The following is a 16,839-nucleotide window of genomic DNA, read 5'->3' as shown; positions in this document are numbered from 1 at the left end:
GGACTTATCATCGATGATTACTCTCGAAAGTAAATAGTTCAGGAGTGAGGTGTTACAGTTTATGCATTTCATGTCATTTGTATATATGTTTATATATTTAGAAGTACTATGATATAGCTGAATTTCAGATTTACATCATGGCATATTCATGTGTATATTACCTGAACCTAACTATTGTGAATGCTTTGAAGTGCTAAATGATGCCGCGGACGCTCAGGTAAGCTTCAGGTGAGTACATGTTGATGATAGTGATGGTAGTGAGTATGATTGTGTTGAGATATATTATAGCTCATAAACCTGCACCCCGGTGTTAGTGCTCCCGCCCGTGGCCAGAGCACAATCCTTCACGTGATGTTCACCTCTCGCACCTTACGCTCACCTTGGATCCAAGGTAGATGCACATTCCTATTGTACATACCACTTTAGGTGGTTCCAACTCGTAGGTGACCCGCGATTATTCGCACAGTCTTTACGTGATCGTAGCACTTGAGCGTATTTATTTACACCCAGTCTTGTCGTACAGACCATTTTAGGTGGTTCCGACTCGTGTGCAGGTATACTTATTGAGCTATTGACTAGCATGTTATTGAGTTATTGGCTAGCATGATTGATGAGATATGTGATGAGATATGGATAAGTCGTACATGTCACTATAGGTGACTCCGACTTATATGCTAGCTATAAATGATGAGATATGAATAAGTCGTACATGTCACTATAGGTGACTCCGACTTATATGCTAGCTATAAATGATGAGATATGGATAAGTCGTACAGGTCACTATAGGTGACTCCGACTTATATGCTAGCCATGATTGATAAGATATGGATAAGTTGTACAGGTCACAAGAGGTGTCTCCGACTTATATGCTAGCTATAAATGATGAAATATGGATAAGTCGTACAGGTCACTATAGGTGACTTCAACTTATATGCTAGCCATGATTGATAAGATATTGATAAGTCGTACATGTCACTATAGGTGACTCCGACTTATATACTAGCTATAAATGATGAGATATGTGATGAGATACAGATAAGTCGTACAAGTCACTATAGGTGACTCCGACTTATGTGCTAGCATTGATTGATGTGATATATGTGTACAGTTGTACAGGTCACCATAGGTGATTCTGACTTGCATGCTAGTATCGTTTATTAAGCACGTGATTATTTATATTGCTAATGAGATGTTGGATAGTGGTATACTTTCGGGTTTACTTTTAGTATCCTTTTGATTTCATACTTTTACGTAGTATGATTAGTTGGAAACTATACATGTTTTACAGCGAGTGGTTACTACCTTTGATAACGGAAATGATTTTGAAAATCTTTGTTTCGATCACTCACGTTTTCTATTTTTGGCACCTCTCCAGGTTCTAATGGCAAGTTTCGTATCGACGAGGACTTGTGGCACTCCCAGTTCATGTGGCTTCTTATGATAGTATAATCATTATCTTACCTTACTGTGCTTACTTATGCTCCGTATCACGTGTGAAATGGGTCCATACCCACTCACCGCATATTTGTGTATATAGGCACTTTTAAGTTTAAATTTATTCACATTTTACACATTATCACCTTCTATGGCTTCGTCACCTTCCAGGTGTCAGCTAGCACAGCTCAATTTAGAATCCTAGTGGACTTTTCGAGTCGGGGTGTGTCATGTGCTTAGCCTCACAATGGGCTAGCAATAATGTGATTCAATAAGTTGTTCATTAAATATTATTTTCTCTATTTTTAAACTCGTTCAAAACATCTTAAGAGGTGTGTAATGCCGGTTATAAAAAAGGTCTTTCGCATGTAGATAATAATGTGATTAAATTAATTGTCAAATGATTTTTTTTTAACTAATGATATTATCTACACTAAGGAGAGGAGATGAGCTTAGCCTCACAATGAACTAGTAATAATGTGATTCAATCAATTGTTTATTAAATATTACTTTCTCTATTCTTAATGTAAATTCTATATAAACCAATTTTATTATGTGAATTCAGTTACTTTAATTGGTTTATGAGGGGTTTCTTCTAACATGATCTAAAATTATTCATTTATTTCAAATATTTGACTTTCCTTTTGTCAATTTACACATATAAATACATTTAAAATGAGTAAGTCGTGCATAGCACGCCATGATTCAAAAAATGTCATCCATACGCACGTGAGCGCGGGCATGAAGGCCAGTGCAATTTAATGGTCTTTCTTAATATTCGATATATACTTATATATAAATTCAATTAATTTTGTGGTATACTAGTATGTAAAATTAACAATAAAATATAAACAATTGATTATAAAATATATAATTTTTTATGTAACTATAAAAAATGGGAAATTTTTGGAAGTTTTTTTTATCAGAATAAGTTCAAAATACTTTCGAAAAATTCGCATAAAAAATTCAGAATCTCTAAATGCATTCCAAATTTTTGGAAAATATTCAGATTTGGAATTTTGGGATCAAATTCGAAATTTTTAATATCGGAATCGGAAACACCATTTCAACTTGCACCTCTAAGTTGGCTCAAAGTCGACAGTCCAATAACAGAAGAATTTTAGTAACCGATCCTTTCGGAAGTCGAAATTGGTTCCAAATATTCGAAGAATCGGTAAAACCGAACCGAACCGAAACTCTAAACTGAATTTTGGATCGATTAAGTTGTTGTACATCTTGACCATCGATTCTACAAATTGAGGACGAAGATGTGCAAGAACTTGATCCAAAATATAAAGCACCAAAACCGATGGGGTTCGCAATATCAAGTAGTGGATTCCTTTTTTCTTTTTAAATAAACACAAGAAAAAAAAATTATCAACCCCTGAAAAACACACTTGTGTTTTTTTTTTTTTTTTTTTTTTTTTTTTTTAAAGGTGACAATTGGTGGCTTATCCACTTCTTCAGGGGATCACGAAGATTCACAGAGGCATTTCAGCCTCTCCTGTTCATAAGTCTAACTTCCACACTAGCAGCAGGTTTCAAACCCGAGACCTCCAGTTTTTAGTTTTAAGAAAGCCTCGTAATTTAACCTTTACCACTGGCCACCAGCTCGTGGTTGAAAAACACACTTGTTTAGTTGTTTTCAGAATTTCCCTAAAAAAAATAGCTATTTCCAATGGCGATGTAACTCTTTTTCGAGGGTATTTTGGGTGTTGAAAATAGTAAACCTCTTGTTGACATATTTCCGACGAAGCACAATTTTTTTATTGGAAACAGTGGTTTTTCCGAGAGCATTTGTAGGCCTTCGGAAAAAGTTGGCTGCCAATGACCTTTTTTTTTTTTTTTTTTTTTGTGGTAGTGTGGCTATTGGTGCTAGACACATTCAGTCAGTTACACTCTCCATTTACAAATCAGAATACTTGAAAGGAGAAATAGAGGGGAAGAAGAAAGCATAAACAAAGCCGAATCAAGAAAAAAAACATTCGTAAGAGGCTTGTAACTCCATTATATCTACAACATAACAAAAGTTATACCCAGCTTCGAAAATTCGGATTTTATAAACGTTAGATCTTGAATTTTTCATTTTTAATTAAGATTTAACAGTTAAAAAGTTTGAATTATCCAGAACACGGTAGAAAAATCGCATATCCGAATGGTATGTTATGAATATGAGTGCATGTCGTTTTCAGTATAACTGGCGAGAGAGTGACAGAGAGAAGAAGAGGCACAAGAAACGAACCCCTAGCAACAAATGAAGGTCGTGAAAGCTCCATACATTCAGATGCTGAAGGTTTCCTAAAACGTATAGATGTTCACGTGGCCCTGCACTTGGCAAGTGGAACTTCCTTCCATAACTGGTTAGGTTACTGCTCTCCAGCCTTTTACTTGTCAATACTAATAAAGTATTTTACTTCTTATTAAATAGTATCGTGCGTAGTTCAGAACTCTCAAGTTCTTAGTTTCTCACAAACTATCTCTAACTTAGGCATCAGAGTACCCGCGGACTCCAGTGGACTATAGTTAGAGAGAGTTTTAGTTCCTTAAGCTTAAAAATACTAATTATTTGAATTATTTTATTTTAATTGTCATAACCCACCTATCAAATGAAAAGTCTGAAACTTAGAACTGTTTTTAGGAAAAATAAGAGTTAATAAGTATTAAATAAACTCATTAACCAATGCTAAACTTTAATAGTAATAAATTAAAACTTCTATACCACACACGGTTGACGGTTCCTCATTTTATTGATTAGAAAGTTTGAAGACTCTAAGCCTAGAAAACAGACTACAAATTTCTTACTCTAAATAATTTCTTACTCCAAATAAATAAATAAAATTTGAGCATTTAATTTTGTAGTAATAATTTTAGCTTAGCCCATCCACGTACTGAATAATTCTTGACTTCACCATTGCATCAGATGCCCTTTAACGGACACCCTCCCTTTTTTTCTCAAGTGTTTGTCAATTAGACTAATAGAATCCGCATGCCATTATATCATTTGATGGTGACAATTCGAGTGGCTATTTTATCATGAGGGCTTCTCAGTGTCCGCATGCCATTATATCATTAGATGGTGAAAATTGATTACCACGAATTTGTTAATAATTTATACATACAAATAGTTTATTTATTTTTTTTAAATGAAGTGCTTGAATGATTAATATGTATGTATGTATGAGTAGAAATTAAAAGTACATAATAATATATCAAATATTAGAAGGTATGAAGTAAGCATATGATCAAGAGCAGTAAACCAACCAATCATGTATTATATATGGATGATCATCATTTATGGAGGATAGGGATCTTATACCAATCAGCATATATCAGCTAGCTGTTAATAACTGCTCAACAAAAATGATATATAGGCAGCCCACAGTAATTGGAAGCTTGTGACCAAAAATGGTATATGGGTGTTCGCTCGTAGATCAAAGTAAAATGGTGTGTGTGTGTGTGTGTGTGTGTGTGTGTATATATATTATGGAGTTTTATACTGCAATCTCATCATACTAGATTTGACGTAAAAACCACGAGAATCATTTCATAGTGTACGGCGCATTTTCTAGTGAATGTCAAAGTGTAATGATTTGGTTCTAAATCAGTTTTGACGGTAATTAAACTTAAAATTTTCTTATTTACAAGTGAAGAAGAATACTACTAGTATTTCTGCATTGATTAAATGTAAAATTGAAGAAGAAGAATATCATTAGTCCATTGTTTGTTGTGTTAACATGAGATAATGACATAATTGGACATAATGAGTTATGAATCCACAATAGAGTGAGTTATTTAACCTATACTTATACATGAGTACAAGTCCAGTCTTACATATTCCTGCCAATTCAATTCTCTTTCAAAAACTCAATCTCATCTAGCCCACTAAATAGACCCAAAGGGCTATGCCATGACATGGGGTTTTTCGGCCGCATTCTATTGTTTATAATGTTTTATTAGGATTCTAAGATTTTAGGATTATTTTTTTTGTCAAAATATTTCATCAGGATGTTTCAGTATTTTGTTATTTTTTATAATGTTTTTCCTATTTGAACTCCTGTAATGTTTAAGAGTAACCACTTTTAGGGTGCTAGGCTTGTTTCTTTCATAATTTCTATCAATTAACTTTGAGGTTTTTTCATAGTTTCTAGTGGATTACAACTTTATTATTCTTTAACATTATCGTTTGATATTCTTTCTTTGTCACGCTGCGTTAAATTTGGACCCAAAATTCCTCGATCAAATCTAAACCCTAGTGTCTTGATCTTCAATTCTCATCAAGAACCTACAGTTTTGACCAAGACCTGCAGCAAATCATAGCAAGAAGGCAATGAGAATAGCCCTACCACACACTTAGACATAATTTGATGAACTTGTCCACTAAGTCTCGATTAAGGACAAAATAAAAATGGTTGAGAGAAATTGACTATTCTGTCATGAATTTGAACTCGATAAATACTACGCAACTTGAGGTTTCAGATTTTTGGGACAAAATTAATAACAAGCTGTGGTATTCGAAATGACTTCTTTTTCCCTTTCTATTTGTTGACAAGCCTAGTGCAAACGTACGTGGAAAGCATCATACCCTAATCTGCCAAACGGTAATAAATTTCCATTGGCACATTCTGGAATTCCTCACATATATTTCGATCGCCAGAAAACACTTTAATTTCATCATCACAAGCATTAGATACAAGTGATGAGTTGTTAATTAGCTAGCTATATATAGCTAAGATAGATTGATAGAAAGATATTCTTGAAGAAGAGCAACTTATAAATAACGGATTCACTGTCATGTAATGTTTGGATTCAAAAATATAATGTTATGTGTTGAAAATTTACACATGTTATTATTTTATTTAAACGAGACGTACGTCACGATAATAGTGAACCCGTTTGATGTAAGTTCTCCATTCTTAAAGGGCATTTTAGTCAGGCTAGCTCTTAATAATTGCACAAAATAATTATAAACAACTAACATTGGAACAAATAAAACTTTGCAGTTTATGGATCGAATTTGAACCTGCAAAGCTGTTCAAATCAGCTCAAACAACCACATCTTGTATCTCATTTCGGGAAAAGGCTAACCCTTTCTCTCTCTTCTCGTGTGCCGATCATAGTGAAAAATCTCTCCACACACAAACGCACACAGACACAAATATCAAAGTTGGACAAGGTAAGAAAGAAGCTATAATTGGCGTGGAAAAGAGGACTTGCCCACAAGCTTTGGCTTCTTTGGGATCAGAAGTTTTCCGAAAGCTGAGGTGAAGATCCAACGGAGTAGTGGAACCTAGAGTAAAGATCTCTCTGATACCTAGCTCAGCTTCTTCTTCTTCTTTTAAACAAAATCATCTCATCATTTCCACGGAAAAATAAAACAAATTTATTTTCCAATTACGATAATTATTTTTCATCGTATCACATTTCATATATTTGTGTTTCCGAAGCATTTTGTTGTTGCTAATTTTCTCTTCCTCTTTTATTTATTTTATCTTGCATAGAAATTCTGGGTTTTAGTGTTCTTGATATATATGATAATATGATCTTTTTTTGGTCAATATATATGATCATATGCATGATCTGTTGCTTCATCTTTCAGACTTTCTTCACTTTCTTTTTCTTCTGTCAACTATTTTAATTACTCTTTCGTAAATATTGGACATGATATCAAGAACCAAATAACTGAGACTTCATTTTTATATAAATTTAGGCCTTTGGCTTTCCAAAATATATATAGGTGTAAATTCTATTTAATCTGCAAAACCTTCTTCTTCTTCTTCTTCTTCTTCATTTTCTTTCTTTGAATTTGATTTCACCCTCAGTTTTCTTCATCTAACTTCGATCTAGCTAATGTTTAGTTACGGTGTCTCTCCTAAGGTTGAGAGAGAGAGAGAGAGAGTTCCCAATAAAGGGTGCTGCACCATTATTAATGGTGCATGACTACCAAAATCTTTTTCAGCTAGCATGTTGTAGATTCTGGTACCAGAGTGTGTATAGGGCATATATATATATGTGTGTGTGTGTGTGTGTGTGTTTTGAGTTTTTTCTATGACAACCTTACATACTTCTCCGTTGAGATCTACTTCTAGATCTCGTCAAGTTTTTGTCTTATTTCCTTGATCCATTTTCTTTTGTTATTTGTTTTCTCTGACGCACTAATCCTTAATAATATCTACAGTCTTTAGATTATCCCATCACCCGATTCACCGTCTTTCTTCTTCTTCTTTTCCTCTACATGACACACACACACACACACATCCAAATCTTTTTCCTCTGAATTAATAATTCTTGGGTTTTCATTTTAGTGTGGTCATGCATAATAAATTGTCAAATCAATTAAGGTTAGCATTTGTGGGTTAAGTTCTTTAATTTCAGTATTTGATCAAACCCCCATTAGAAAATGTTTCCTTAATCGTTGTATGTACAGAGTTCATTCTGCTGAATTTTAATTTTGCAACTAGTTATATTTCCCTTTGCTAGCTAGAGAAGAGAGAGAAGGAGATATCTCAAAGAGGATTCTCTTCTATTTTTTTTTAATTATTTTTCAGTCTGTTCTATTAAGTGATTTATAGGGTTTTCTATTTAGCAATTTAGTTTCTATTTAGTCATATACATATGCTAGCTGCTCTTTTCTTCTGAATTAATTCTTGTTGTCTTAATTAATCATGCAGCATCGATCTATATGAAATTGATACAATACATTTCCTATTTATTAATATTGTATAAATACATTCATGTATACAGGCAGAAGGTTGGTTAGTTCTTGGATCCGATCACAGTAATTAGATATTAAGATGGGGAGGGGAAAGATTGAAATCAAGAGGATCGAGAACACGACGAATCGGCAAGTGACCTTCTGCAAACGAAGAAATGGGCTGCTGAAGAAAGCATATGAACTATCCATTCTCTGTGATGCTGAAGTTGCCCTCATTGTCTTCTCTACTCGTGGCCGTCTCTACGAGTACTCTAACAACAAGTAATACGCTATAACTAATTTCATCCTTAACTGTTATTTAACTTCACTTCACTTATCAATTAATTAATTATTTTCTTCACTTGCATGCATGCATTGATTAATTAATTAAGGGGTGTGCTATCCACACACTTTATTTTACTTCTCACACACCTCTTAATAATTTATGTCTGTTGATATTCTTCAATTCATCCAATTCGATGGCCGAAAATTAAAAAGATGTGTGAGAAGTAAAATAGGATGTGTGGATATCACATTCCTTAATTAATTACATTTTGGTTACAATTTATGCGCTCGAAAGCTGAGTCATTAATAAATATCACTCGTCCCTATGCAACATATATATTGAAGATTATATTCTTGTCAAAATATACACTCAATTATTAACTAGCTTTTGTGTCTGTGTGTGTTTGAAACTATTATAATAGTTTAGGGAATGAGAGAATTGCATGAGTAGAAACTCAACATCTTATTCTATGTGTGCTTGTGTTACTGTTGTATATATGGTACTTATAGTACCAATGTAGTCACAGTTTTCTCAAAGACCTAAAAGTGAATGAAAAGGAAACATTTGCACTGATTTGGATCTACTTTGTTCCACAAGAATCCAGTGCTGGTTGCGTTTGGGACTTCCTTCTCTTCATCCTTAGTGTTACGAAACAATGGGACTTTTTTGGGTGCTCCAGATTATCCACTCGGGAGTATCGGGTACTAACCATAAGTTCTTTGTTTAAAAATACAAAAATGAAGATCTAATAGTTAAAACACCTAGGTCTCGTTTGGCACATCGTATAAGACATCGGATAGTACTATATAATACGAAACAGGTGTTTGGTGAGTTTTGGACTAAATAAGCACCGGATTAATAATCTGGCCCCACCATTTTTTATACCCCTTATGCCCGCTTGCTTATCCTGTCCTTAGTATTATTTAGTCGGGTTCACAAACTTCACGCTAAAGCAAAAACGAACTGCTCCAACCATCTCGCCATCTACTTCTACACATCGGGAACTCCTTCTCAACTAAGGTATTCCTTCTCTCCCTCTTTCTCCATCCCCACCTCCGATTAGCATCAAGCAAATTTTGAACGGAAAACCAGAGGTGGCAGATCGTATCCAAGTCACGCCGTTCCTATTGTGGAGAGACATTATTTGGGTTTTTGGCTTAATTGTTATTTGATTTTCACGATGTTAGGTGATTAAACTCAAAACTGGAAAAAGATTTCATCTGGGTTTTGGTTTCAATGGATTAAAAACTCAAAATTGGGTTTTTTATATTTCACCTGGGTTTTTGGCTGCACTGACTCCCTTGTAAAGCATGGACACGGACCTTCTGCTTGCTGGGTGAGCAAGCTACGATCAATAATTTGGAGATTTGCTTTTGCAAATGTGATTGGTTGGTGGATGAAAGAAAAGGAAGACGATGATTGTGGCGAAAGAATTGATGATTTTTTATTTGCTTTTCGTTTTTTTTAGGGGATTGTGAACTTTTATTTTTAAAAACACATTTTTTTTTAATTATCAATTTAAAAATATTATTAATAAGTACCAAACACAGTATCGGTAAAAAAAAAAAAAAAGTACCAAACACATAATAAATAATACGGTCATTAGTCCGGCATTCACCAAACGTCCGACTAATTTAGTCAATACTATCCGATGACTATTTATTCTATCCGACTGAAATAGTCAGTATAGTCCGAGTTGCCACACGAGGCCTATACTCCAGAGCACCCAAGAATTTTTGCAAATCTATTTGAATCTCTCTGTCTGTGCAGTGGCATGCATTGCGATCATGGTACCGTGTCGACGGTCTTACCTTTCCATTTCTGGCTTTCAAACCCTCATACCCTTCTGTTTGTCTTTATCTAGCTATTGAGCGCAGTACTGTAATTTAGAAGAAAGCTTCTTCAACATTTCACTTTAGTTTTCACTCTAAAAGGTTAACTTTCATACATACTACTGGATCTCCTTGTTCTAATAATTTATAGTTTAATAATATAAATATGTATGTATTTATTTATCACTTTGCAAAAAGAATATGAATCTCTTAGCTCTGTGTTTTACTTTTATGTTCTAGTTCTAGGGTTTCTATTTTGATAAGGCAAGCGTGGCGTGCACGTGCCATGCTGCTTGAGTGTGGGGGTTATGCATGGAAAAAGTTAACTGACCCATCCATGATCCACCTATACTCTTTTTCGACTGTTGATGTTGATGTCGAACTGACGACTCTGCTGACTGCATCTGCATGCATTGTTATCTATCATGTCCATATATATTTCTGATGTTCTTGTGAAGAAATTATGTTTAATTATCTGCATGCATGCACATTATTTTCTTCAACTTTTCACTTTAGTATTCACTCTAAAAGGTTAACTTTCATACATACTACTGGATCTCCTTGTTCTAATAATTATAGTTTAATAACATAAATATCTATCTATATTTACTTGTCACTTTGCCAAAAGAATATGAATCTCAAGCAATTTAGGAAGAGGTAATTAAAACAAGAAAAATTCGAAGAGGCTGTATATATATTTCAAGAATGTTCAATATATGTTTTAAATTTCCCGTATATATGTCAGATCGTTTAATTTTAATATATATAGAAAGCATCCATTGAAGAGATGTGCATATTAATCTTTGCAAGTTTGCATGAATAATGGGGAGTTTCGCGTACCGTACTTAATTTTTAAAGGAAGAAAAATGTTAATTAAACAAGAAGAAGGTTTTCTCAAAGCCGGAAAAATGAAGTGTCTTGTTTGTGATTTGACATCTGTGGCTGCGTGGTGGCCAGTGCATATGTTATTGACCTCCACAAAAGGGGTTGAACTGACTTGAGAGTGCCATGCATGTATATAGTGCTTTCCTGTTTAATATGATATATTAATTTATTCCCAAAGGCAGTGTGCCCTATCTCTCACTCATGTCCCATCTCCACCAACATATATGTGCTTAATTTCAGTTCCCCCTTCATTGTTTGACACCTCGCAATCGCATGAGGTTACTTTTGCAATTGAAGTTTTTTTATTGAACAAAGCCAATTGTGATGGGAATCTTTATGAATCCTTTTCTAGAGCGTGTCTAGTGTTTAGGTTGTCTTCAGCCAAGTGTTATAGTCCCAATTTGGGTAAACTTCGTCTTCAACTAAGAGCTAAAATGAATCTGCTTAAAAGAAACAAGACTAAATTTAGTTAAAGATAGAGTACATGGTAAGCCAATTGGTTTTTCAAGATGGAAAAAATTAACCATGTATGATTGAAGTTGGAAAAATTTAACCCTATATTTTACTTAAAATATTGATTTTTGAAGGGCTAAAGTATATAGTCAAGGGTTACATTTAATCATCCATGATTAAAGATGACCTTTCATTTTTTGTCATGGAATAGAAATTTACAATATCTAATAATATTTTATATATTTGAGATCACTCTTAAAAGTCTATAAGCTGAACTTCGTTGACAACTCTTATATATGTGGTTATATATATCACCTTATTCATTTAAAAATAACATGCAACTTCCAACTATATATCTATATGCAATGTAATATGTGTTAGCATTAAACGCTAAGAATATTGGAATAGTGTTTGGGTTTAAATGAAGAAGGAGAGGGAGGCTAGGGTTTAATGCTGGTTTGAGAGGGTCTAGATGCAATGTAATATGTGTTAGCATTAAACGCTAAGAATATTGGAATAGTCTAAATTTACGGGACTACAATAATAATCTAAACCAATTTGGATCATCCAATACACAATGCTACGTAGCATAAAAGAACTTTCTAAATTTGAATCAATATAGTATGAGTAATTATTAATGCTACGTAGCATGCATGAAAGAAATTTTCAAAATTATGAATCGATATACAGTAGGAGTAATTATTCTATATGGATCATCAACTCTTTTTTTACTTCCTAGCTTCTTTTTGTGGATTCATGTGAAATGAATTTATTTCAAAAAGAAGTTGAGTTTTCACATCTGCATTTCCTATTGACATTTCACAACTTAAATATTTTGACCTGCAGCAGCATAAGAAACATCATAGAGAGGTACAAGAAGGCATGTTCAGATAGCACAGGATCAACTTCTGTTACTGAAATTAATGCTCAGGTATATCTCTCTATGTATATTAGTTGTTAGGCCTAACCTGATATTATATATGTGTGTGTATATTAAAATACTTGCTGCATGCCCTTTCTGTATATTCCAGATATAAATACACACATATATAAACCTTGTATATATTTTCTGTTGAAATTTGATACATTTATATTTCGTCTACTTAATGGGTTAGAACTTACAACTTACTTTGGATAATGCATTTGTCAAATTGACAGTAATACTTGCTGCCTTTTCGGTTAATTTTGTAACAACCACGATTTCTGTTTCACATGAAAAATAAAATCATAAATAGGTTTCCCCTTCGATCTTTTAGAATAAGTTTCTCTTTGCAATATAAATAAAGTGATTCATTTCTTAATTTGAAACTAAATGGCTGTTTGAAAACCATTTCGTTTTCAACCTTTATTTTGAAAAACTGAAAATTCATTTGATTAATACTTTCATTTTTGCAGTTTTCAACTAAAAATTGTAAGCTAGTTTTTGGGTTTTCAAGATTTGACTTTCAAGTTTTAGTTTTTTATTTTCATTTTGAAAAAAAAGATGGAAGACTGAAAGTAATTATGAGATGAGCTTCAGTTTACAAAAAAGTAAAAATTAAAAATTAAAAACTAAAAATCGAAATAATTATCAAACGACTCCTAATTGAAATAATCTAACTTGCACAGTTGTAATTTATGCTTTGGGTCACTTATTCTAAAGATTTGAAATAAAGATCTGGATATATGTATTCTTAATTAATGTTTAGCGAAGGTACTTAGTACTCCATATTATATACATACATACATACATACATACATATATATATATATATATATATACATACATACATATATATATATATATGAACCTAACAATTCATGCATGCATTTTGTTTGCTTTTGTCTCGATATGCAGTATTATCAACAGGAATCGGCAAAACTGAGGCAACAGATTCAAATGCTGCAGAACTCTAACAGGTGATCCTCGATCTATATATTCATCAACCCTTAAGTTGTACATGGAACTGGAAAAGTACTATTACATTTAGTATATAATTTAAAGTTACCACACACAACAAGAATGGAACAGCAGTTTTAAAGTTAAAGTATACTCTATAGAATTGCCCTAGCTTGCACCTCAAGGCAGTATATTGCAGTAATATGTATAGATGATGGATGAATACAAATATTGTTTGCTTAATTTTAGGCACTTAATGGGAGATGCCTTGAGCACTCTGAGTATGAAAGAACTAAAGCAGGTGGAGAATAGGCTTGAACGAGGCATTACTAGAATCAGGTCCAAGAAGGTAATTAATTAATTCATTCAGTCAAACAATTGATTTATATGATCTTGATGGCTTTCGAAGAATGCTGCATAAGCGTATTTTTCAATTTAGAAATTGGCCATCTTCATTTTCCTCTCCTCGCAATTGATTATACGATATTTTTCCTGGTATGCTTGAGAACAGCATGAACTGCTGCTTGCAGAGATTGAGTACTTCCAGAAAAAGGTAAACCTTTTACTGTATACAAGAGTTGCCCTCTTTCTGTGAAGTGAATGCCCTAACGATCATCAATTATTTCTGCTATGTACGTAGGAGATTGAGCTGGAAAACGAAAATGTTTATCTTCGAACTAAGGTAAATGCTTATGCGCAGAGATTAGCATTCGTATACGTTAAGTAGTAGTTTTGATCAAAATGCATGCCGAAACTAAATAATCATCAGATGAAGAAAGTACTTTCCCATCTGTGCGATCAGCTGACGCTATCTGTACATGCATGTTTAGCACCAAAACCACTGAAAATAACTGATATGCATGCAGTCCTTTAAGTTTTTTTTATATATATATATAGGGGTACTTTGGATGCGGTCCCTAATCCTTAATATTCTTTGATTAAAACCTTAATAGTATTCAAAGTTTGATCAAAGTTTCTTGACTTTGTACACCTCATTATATTACCATTAATATTTATATTTTTATAGTTTTGACATTAATTGTTTGATATTTTATGAGATTTATAATCCTATAAATTTAAAATCCTTCATTATTAGAAACGGTTACAATAAAAAAATTCAAACATTTTGATTTAATAAATGGATAAAAACTAAGTAAAAATAGGAAATAATAAATGGCAAAAGAATGTATCCATAGTGTTAAAAAGATTGGTGCATTTTACAAAAAAAAATGGTAGATTTCACATATAACAAAGTGGTACATTAATAAAGAAGAATGGGTACATTATAAATAAATTAGGGTACAGATAAAAGATTAGAAAATTATGAGTACAAATGAATTTTTTAAAAATATAGGCGCTAAAAGAAATTAATACATGGGTACAAAATAAAACTAAAAAGAAAATACTACAAATTTTAAAAAAATTGTTGTAAATTAAAAGTGGGTACAAACTAAAAATATAAATATATGATACAAAGTTTAGGCATAAAACATAAATATACCGTATGTAATTTTTCTGTCATTGATTAAATATACAATGTAACGTGACGGTATACACTTGGGTACAAACACAAATAAAACTTTAAAAAATATGGGTACAAAAAGAAACTAATATATGGGTACAAATTAAAAATGAAAAGATAATTGGTACAAATTAAAAAATATTTGCAAATTACAAATAGGTACAAACTAAAAATAAAAATATATGATAAAAAATTTAGCCATAAATGTAATATCCCACATCACCCAGGGGAGTGAATCCTCTAAGCCTAATGTGTATATTCTTATCTCTACCTAGCATGAGGCCTTTTGGGGGCTCACTGGCTTTGGGTTCCGTAGGAACTCCGAAGTTAAGCGAGTTCGCTCTAGAGCAATCCTATGATGGGTGACCCACTGGGAAGTTCTCGTCTGAGTTCCCATAAACAAAACAGTGAAGGTGTGGTCAGGACCCAAAGCGGATAATATCGTGCTACGGTAGAGTCGAGTTCGGGATGTGGTGGGGGCCCGGGCAGGGATGTGACAATAAAAATAAGGGGGGTGTATTCAATTGAGAATTTGAGAGATTTTAATGGATTTATAAATCCATGGATTTTTATGCGGTTCAATTGATTTGTAGAGATTTCATATAAAATTTTGATTCAATTCCCTCGAAATCTCATGGGAAGATGTGAGATTTGTAGATACTTAAAATACACTACGAAATCTCTCTAATTCCCTCTAATTCATCAACTTTCTCCAATTCTTTAAAATTAATTTCTAATTGAATACACCTGGAATGTTATATACTTCTTTAAAATCTTAATTGAATACACTTAGATTTCTAAAGATTTTAATAAACTATCTTAAAATTCTAATTAAATACATCTTGAATTTCAGAGAATCACTTAAAATCATGCTTGAATACCCCTAGATTCATTAAAAGAATCAAATAACTTAAAATCCCAATTGAATACACCCCCCTAAATATACTAATTGTAACATTTTAAACACTAAAGGAAAATATTTAAAAATAAAAATATTTTATTATTCAAATAATTAATGATGTTATTAATAGTCAAGGACCTTGATCAAAAATTGAAAATGAATAGGATTTTAATCAATGGAGTAACAAAAAGAAGGAGGTGAACCTAATAAAATCAGAAATTTCGAATTGAATTGAATTTTTGTAAGGATGATCTATAAATCGAGACTAACAAAATAAACGGTTCGGATCGTTGAAATTCGATGTAGAGTTGGCCCTATACCGTAATAACCATTTTTTTTTCAAAAAAAAAAGGATCCCTGTACATAAAAGGCCTATATATATATATTTGATGTTTAATTTTCCGATGGATCAATGATCAGATATCAGAAGTTGAGAGGCTTCAACAAGCAAACATGGTTCCTGGGTCAGAGATGAATGCGATCCAGGCGTTAGCTTCTCGCAATTTCTTTAGCCAGAATATGATCGAGGGTGGAGGAGCTACCTTCCCACAGCAAGACAAGAAGAATCTCCATCTTGGGTAATCATTAAATTACTAATTTCTCCTTACATATATACTTTAATTCGTACAGAATTACTAATAAAACAGAAAATTTGTATCTTAACTTCTTGAGTTTAATATTTTGTTGTGTTTACGTGCAGGTAGCTAATTAGCTTTTTGAAGGCAGAATCTTCAAATGCAGGAAATGCTACCTCAATCATCTTAATTATATCCAGATAATAATGATGATATATCTTCTCTTATGATGAACAACTTTTCTAATTACTAGCTTTATTATGTATTTGTAAGGATTGTAATATGACTTTGGGGTTTAGTACCCAGTACTACCCAGAATAATTACTACTATACTATGATCTGGTATTCAATAAGTTTAATTAATTAGCTTAATTATGGCAG

At 32.9% G+C, this 16,839-nt stretch overlaps 1 protein-coding gene across 4 annotated transcripts; it reads left to right on the top strand.

The window, feature by feature from the left end:
- The first annotated feature begins 6,493 nt into the window (after positions 1–6,493).
- Positions 6,494–16,838, top strand: LOC137717778 (agamous-like MADS-box protein AGL11). 4 transcript variants are annotated; one of them, XM_068457258.2, is made up of 9 exons: positions 6,494–6,726; positions 8,176–8,407; positions 12,428–12,512; positions 13,419–13,480; positions 13,710–13,809; positions 13,972–14,013; positions 14,101–14,142; positions 16,304–16,461; positions 16,584–16,838. In XM_068457258.2, the coding sequence occupies exons 2-9, from the start codon at positions 8,226–8,228 to the stop codon at positions 16,585–16,587; spliced, it is 675 nt and encodes a 224-aa protein (XP_068313359.1). In that variant the 5' UTR covers positions 6,494–6,726; positions 8,176–8,225; the 3' UTR covers positions 16,588–16,838. The 4 variants fall into 4 exon arrangements, with proteins under 4 accessions (XP_068313359.1, XP_068313362.1, XP_068313363.1 ...); XM_068457261.2 differs by having other exon boundaries at positions 6,587–6,726; positions 12,431–12,512; XM_068457262.2 differs by lacking the exon at positions 16,584–16,838 and having other exon boundaries at positions 6,587–6,726; positions 12,431–12,512; positions 16,304–16,465.
- Position 16,839: the final 1 nt, after the last annotated feature.

This window comes from Pyrus communis, chromosome 8, assembly GCF_041283825.1.
Source record: "Pyrus communis isolate YQ-2024b chromosome 8, ASM4128382v1, whole genome shotgun sequence".
In the NCBI taxonomy this organism is placed as follows: domain Eukaryota; kingdom Viridiplantae; phylum Streptophyta; class Magnoliopsida; order Rosales; family Rosaceae; genus Pyrus; species Pyrus communis.
Note: the sequence above shows the minus strand (reverse complement) of the source record. Positions and strands in the feature narration are given on the sequence as shown.

Excerpts from the sequence above, each read along its gene's own strand:
- LOC137717778 (XM_068457258.2), top strand. The coding sequence starts at position 8,226 with ATGGGGAGGGGAAAGATTGAAATCAAGAGGATCGAGAACACGACGAAT. Across the intron at positions 14,014-14,100 it reads TTGAGTACTTCCAGAAAAAG|GAGATTGAGCTGGAAAACGA; the intron begins GTAAACCTTTTA and ends CTATGTACGTAG. Across the intron at positions 14,143-16,303 it reads ATGTTTATCTTCGAACTAAG|ATATCAGAAGTTGAGAGGCT; the intron begins GTAAATGCTTAT and ends ATCAATGATCAG.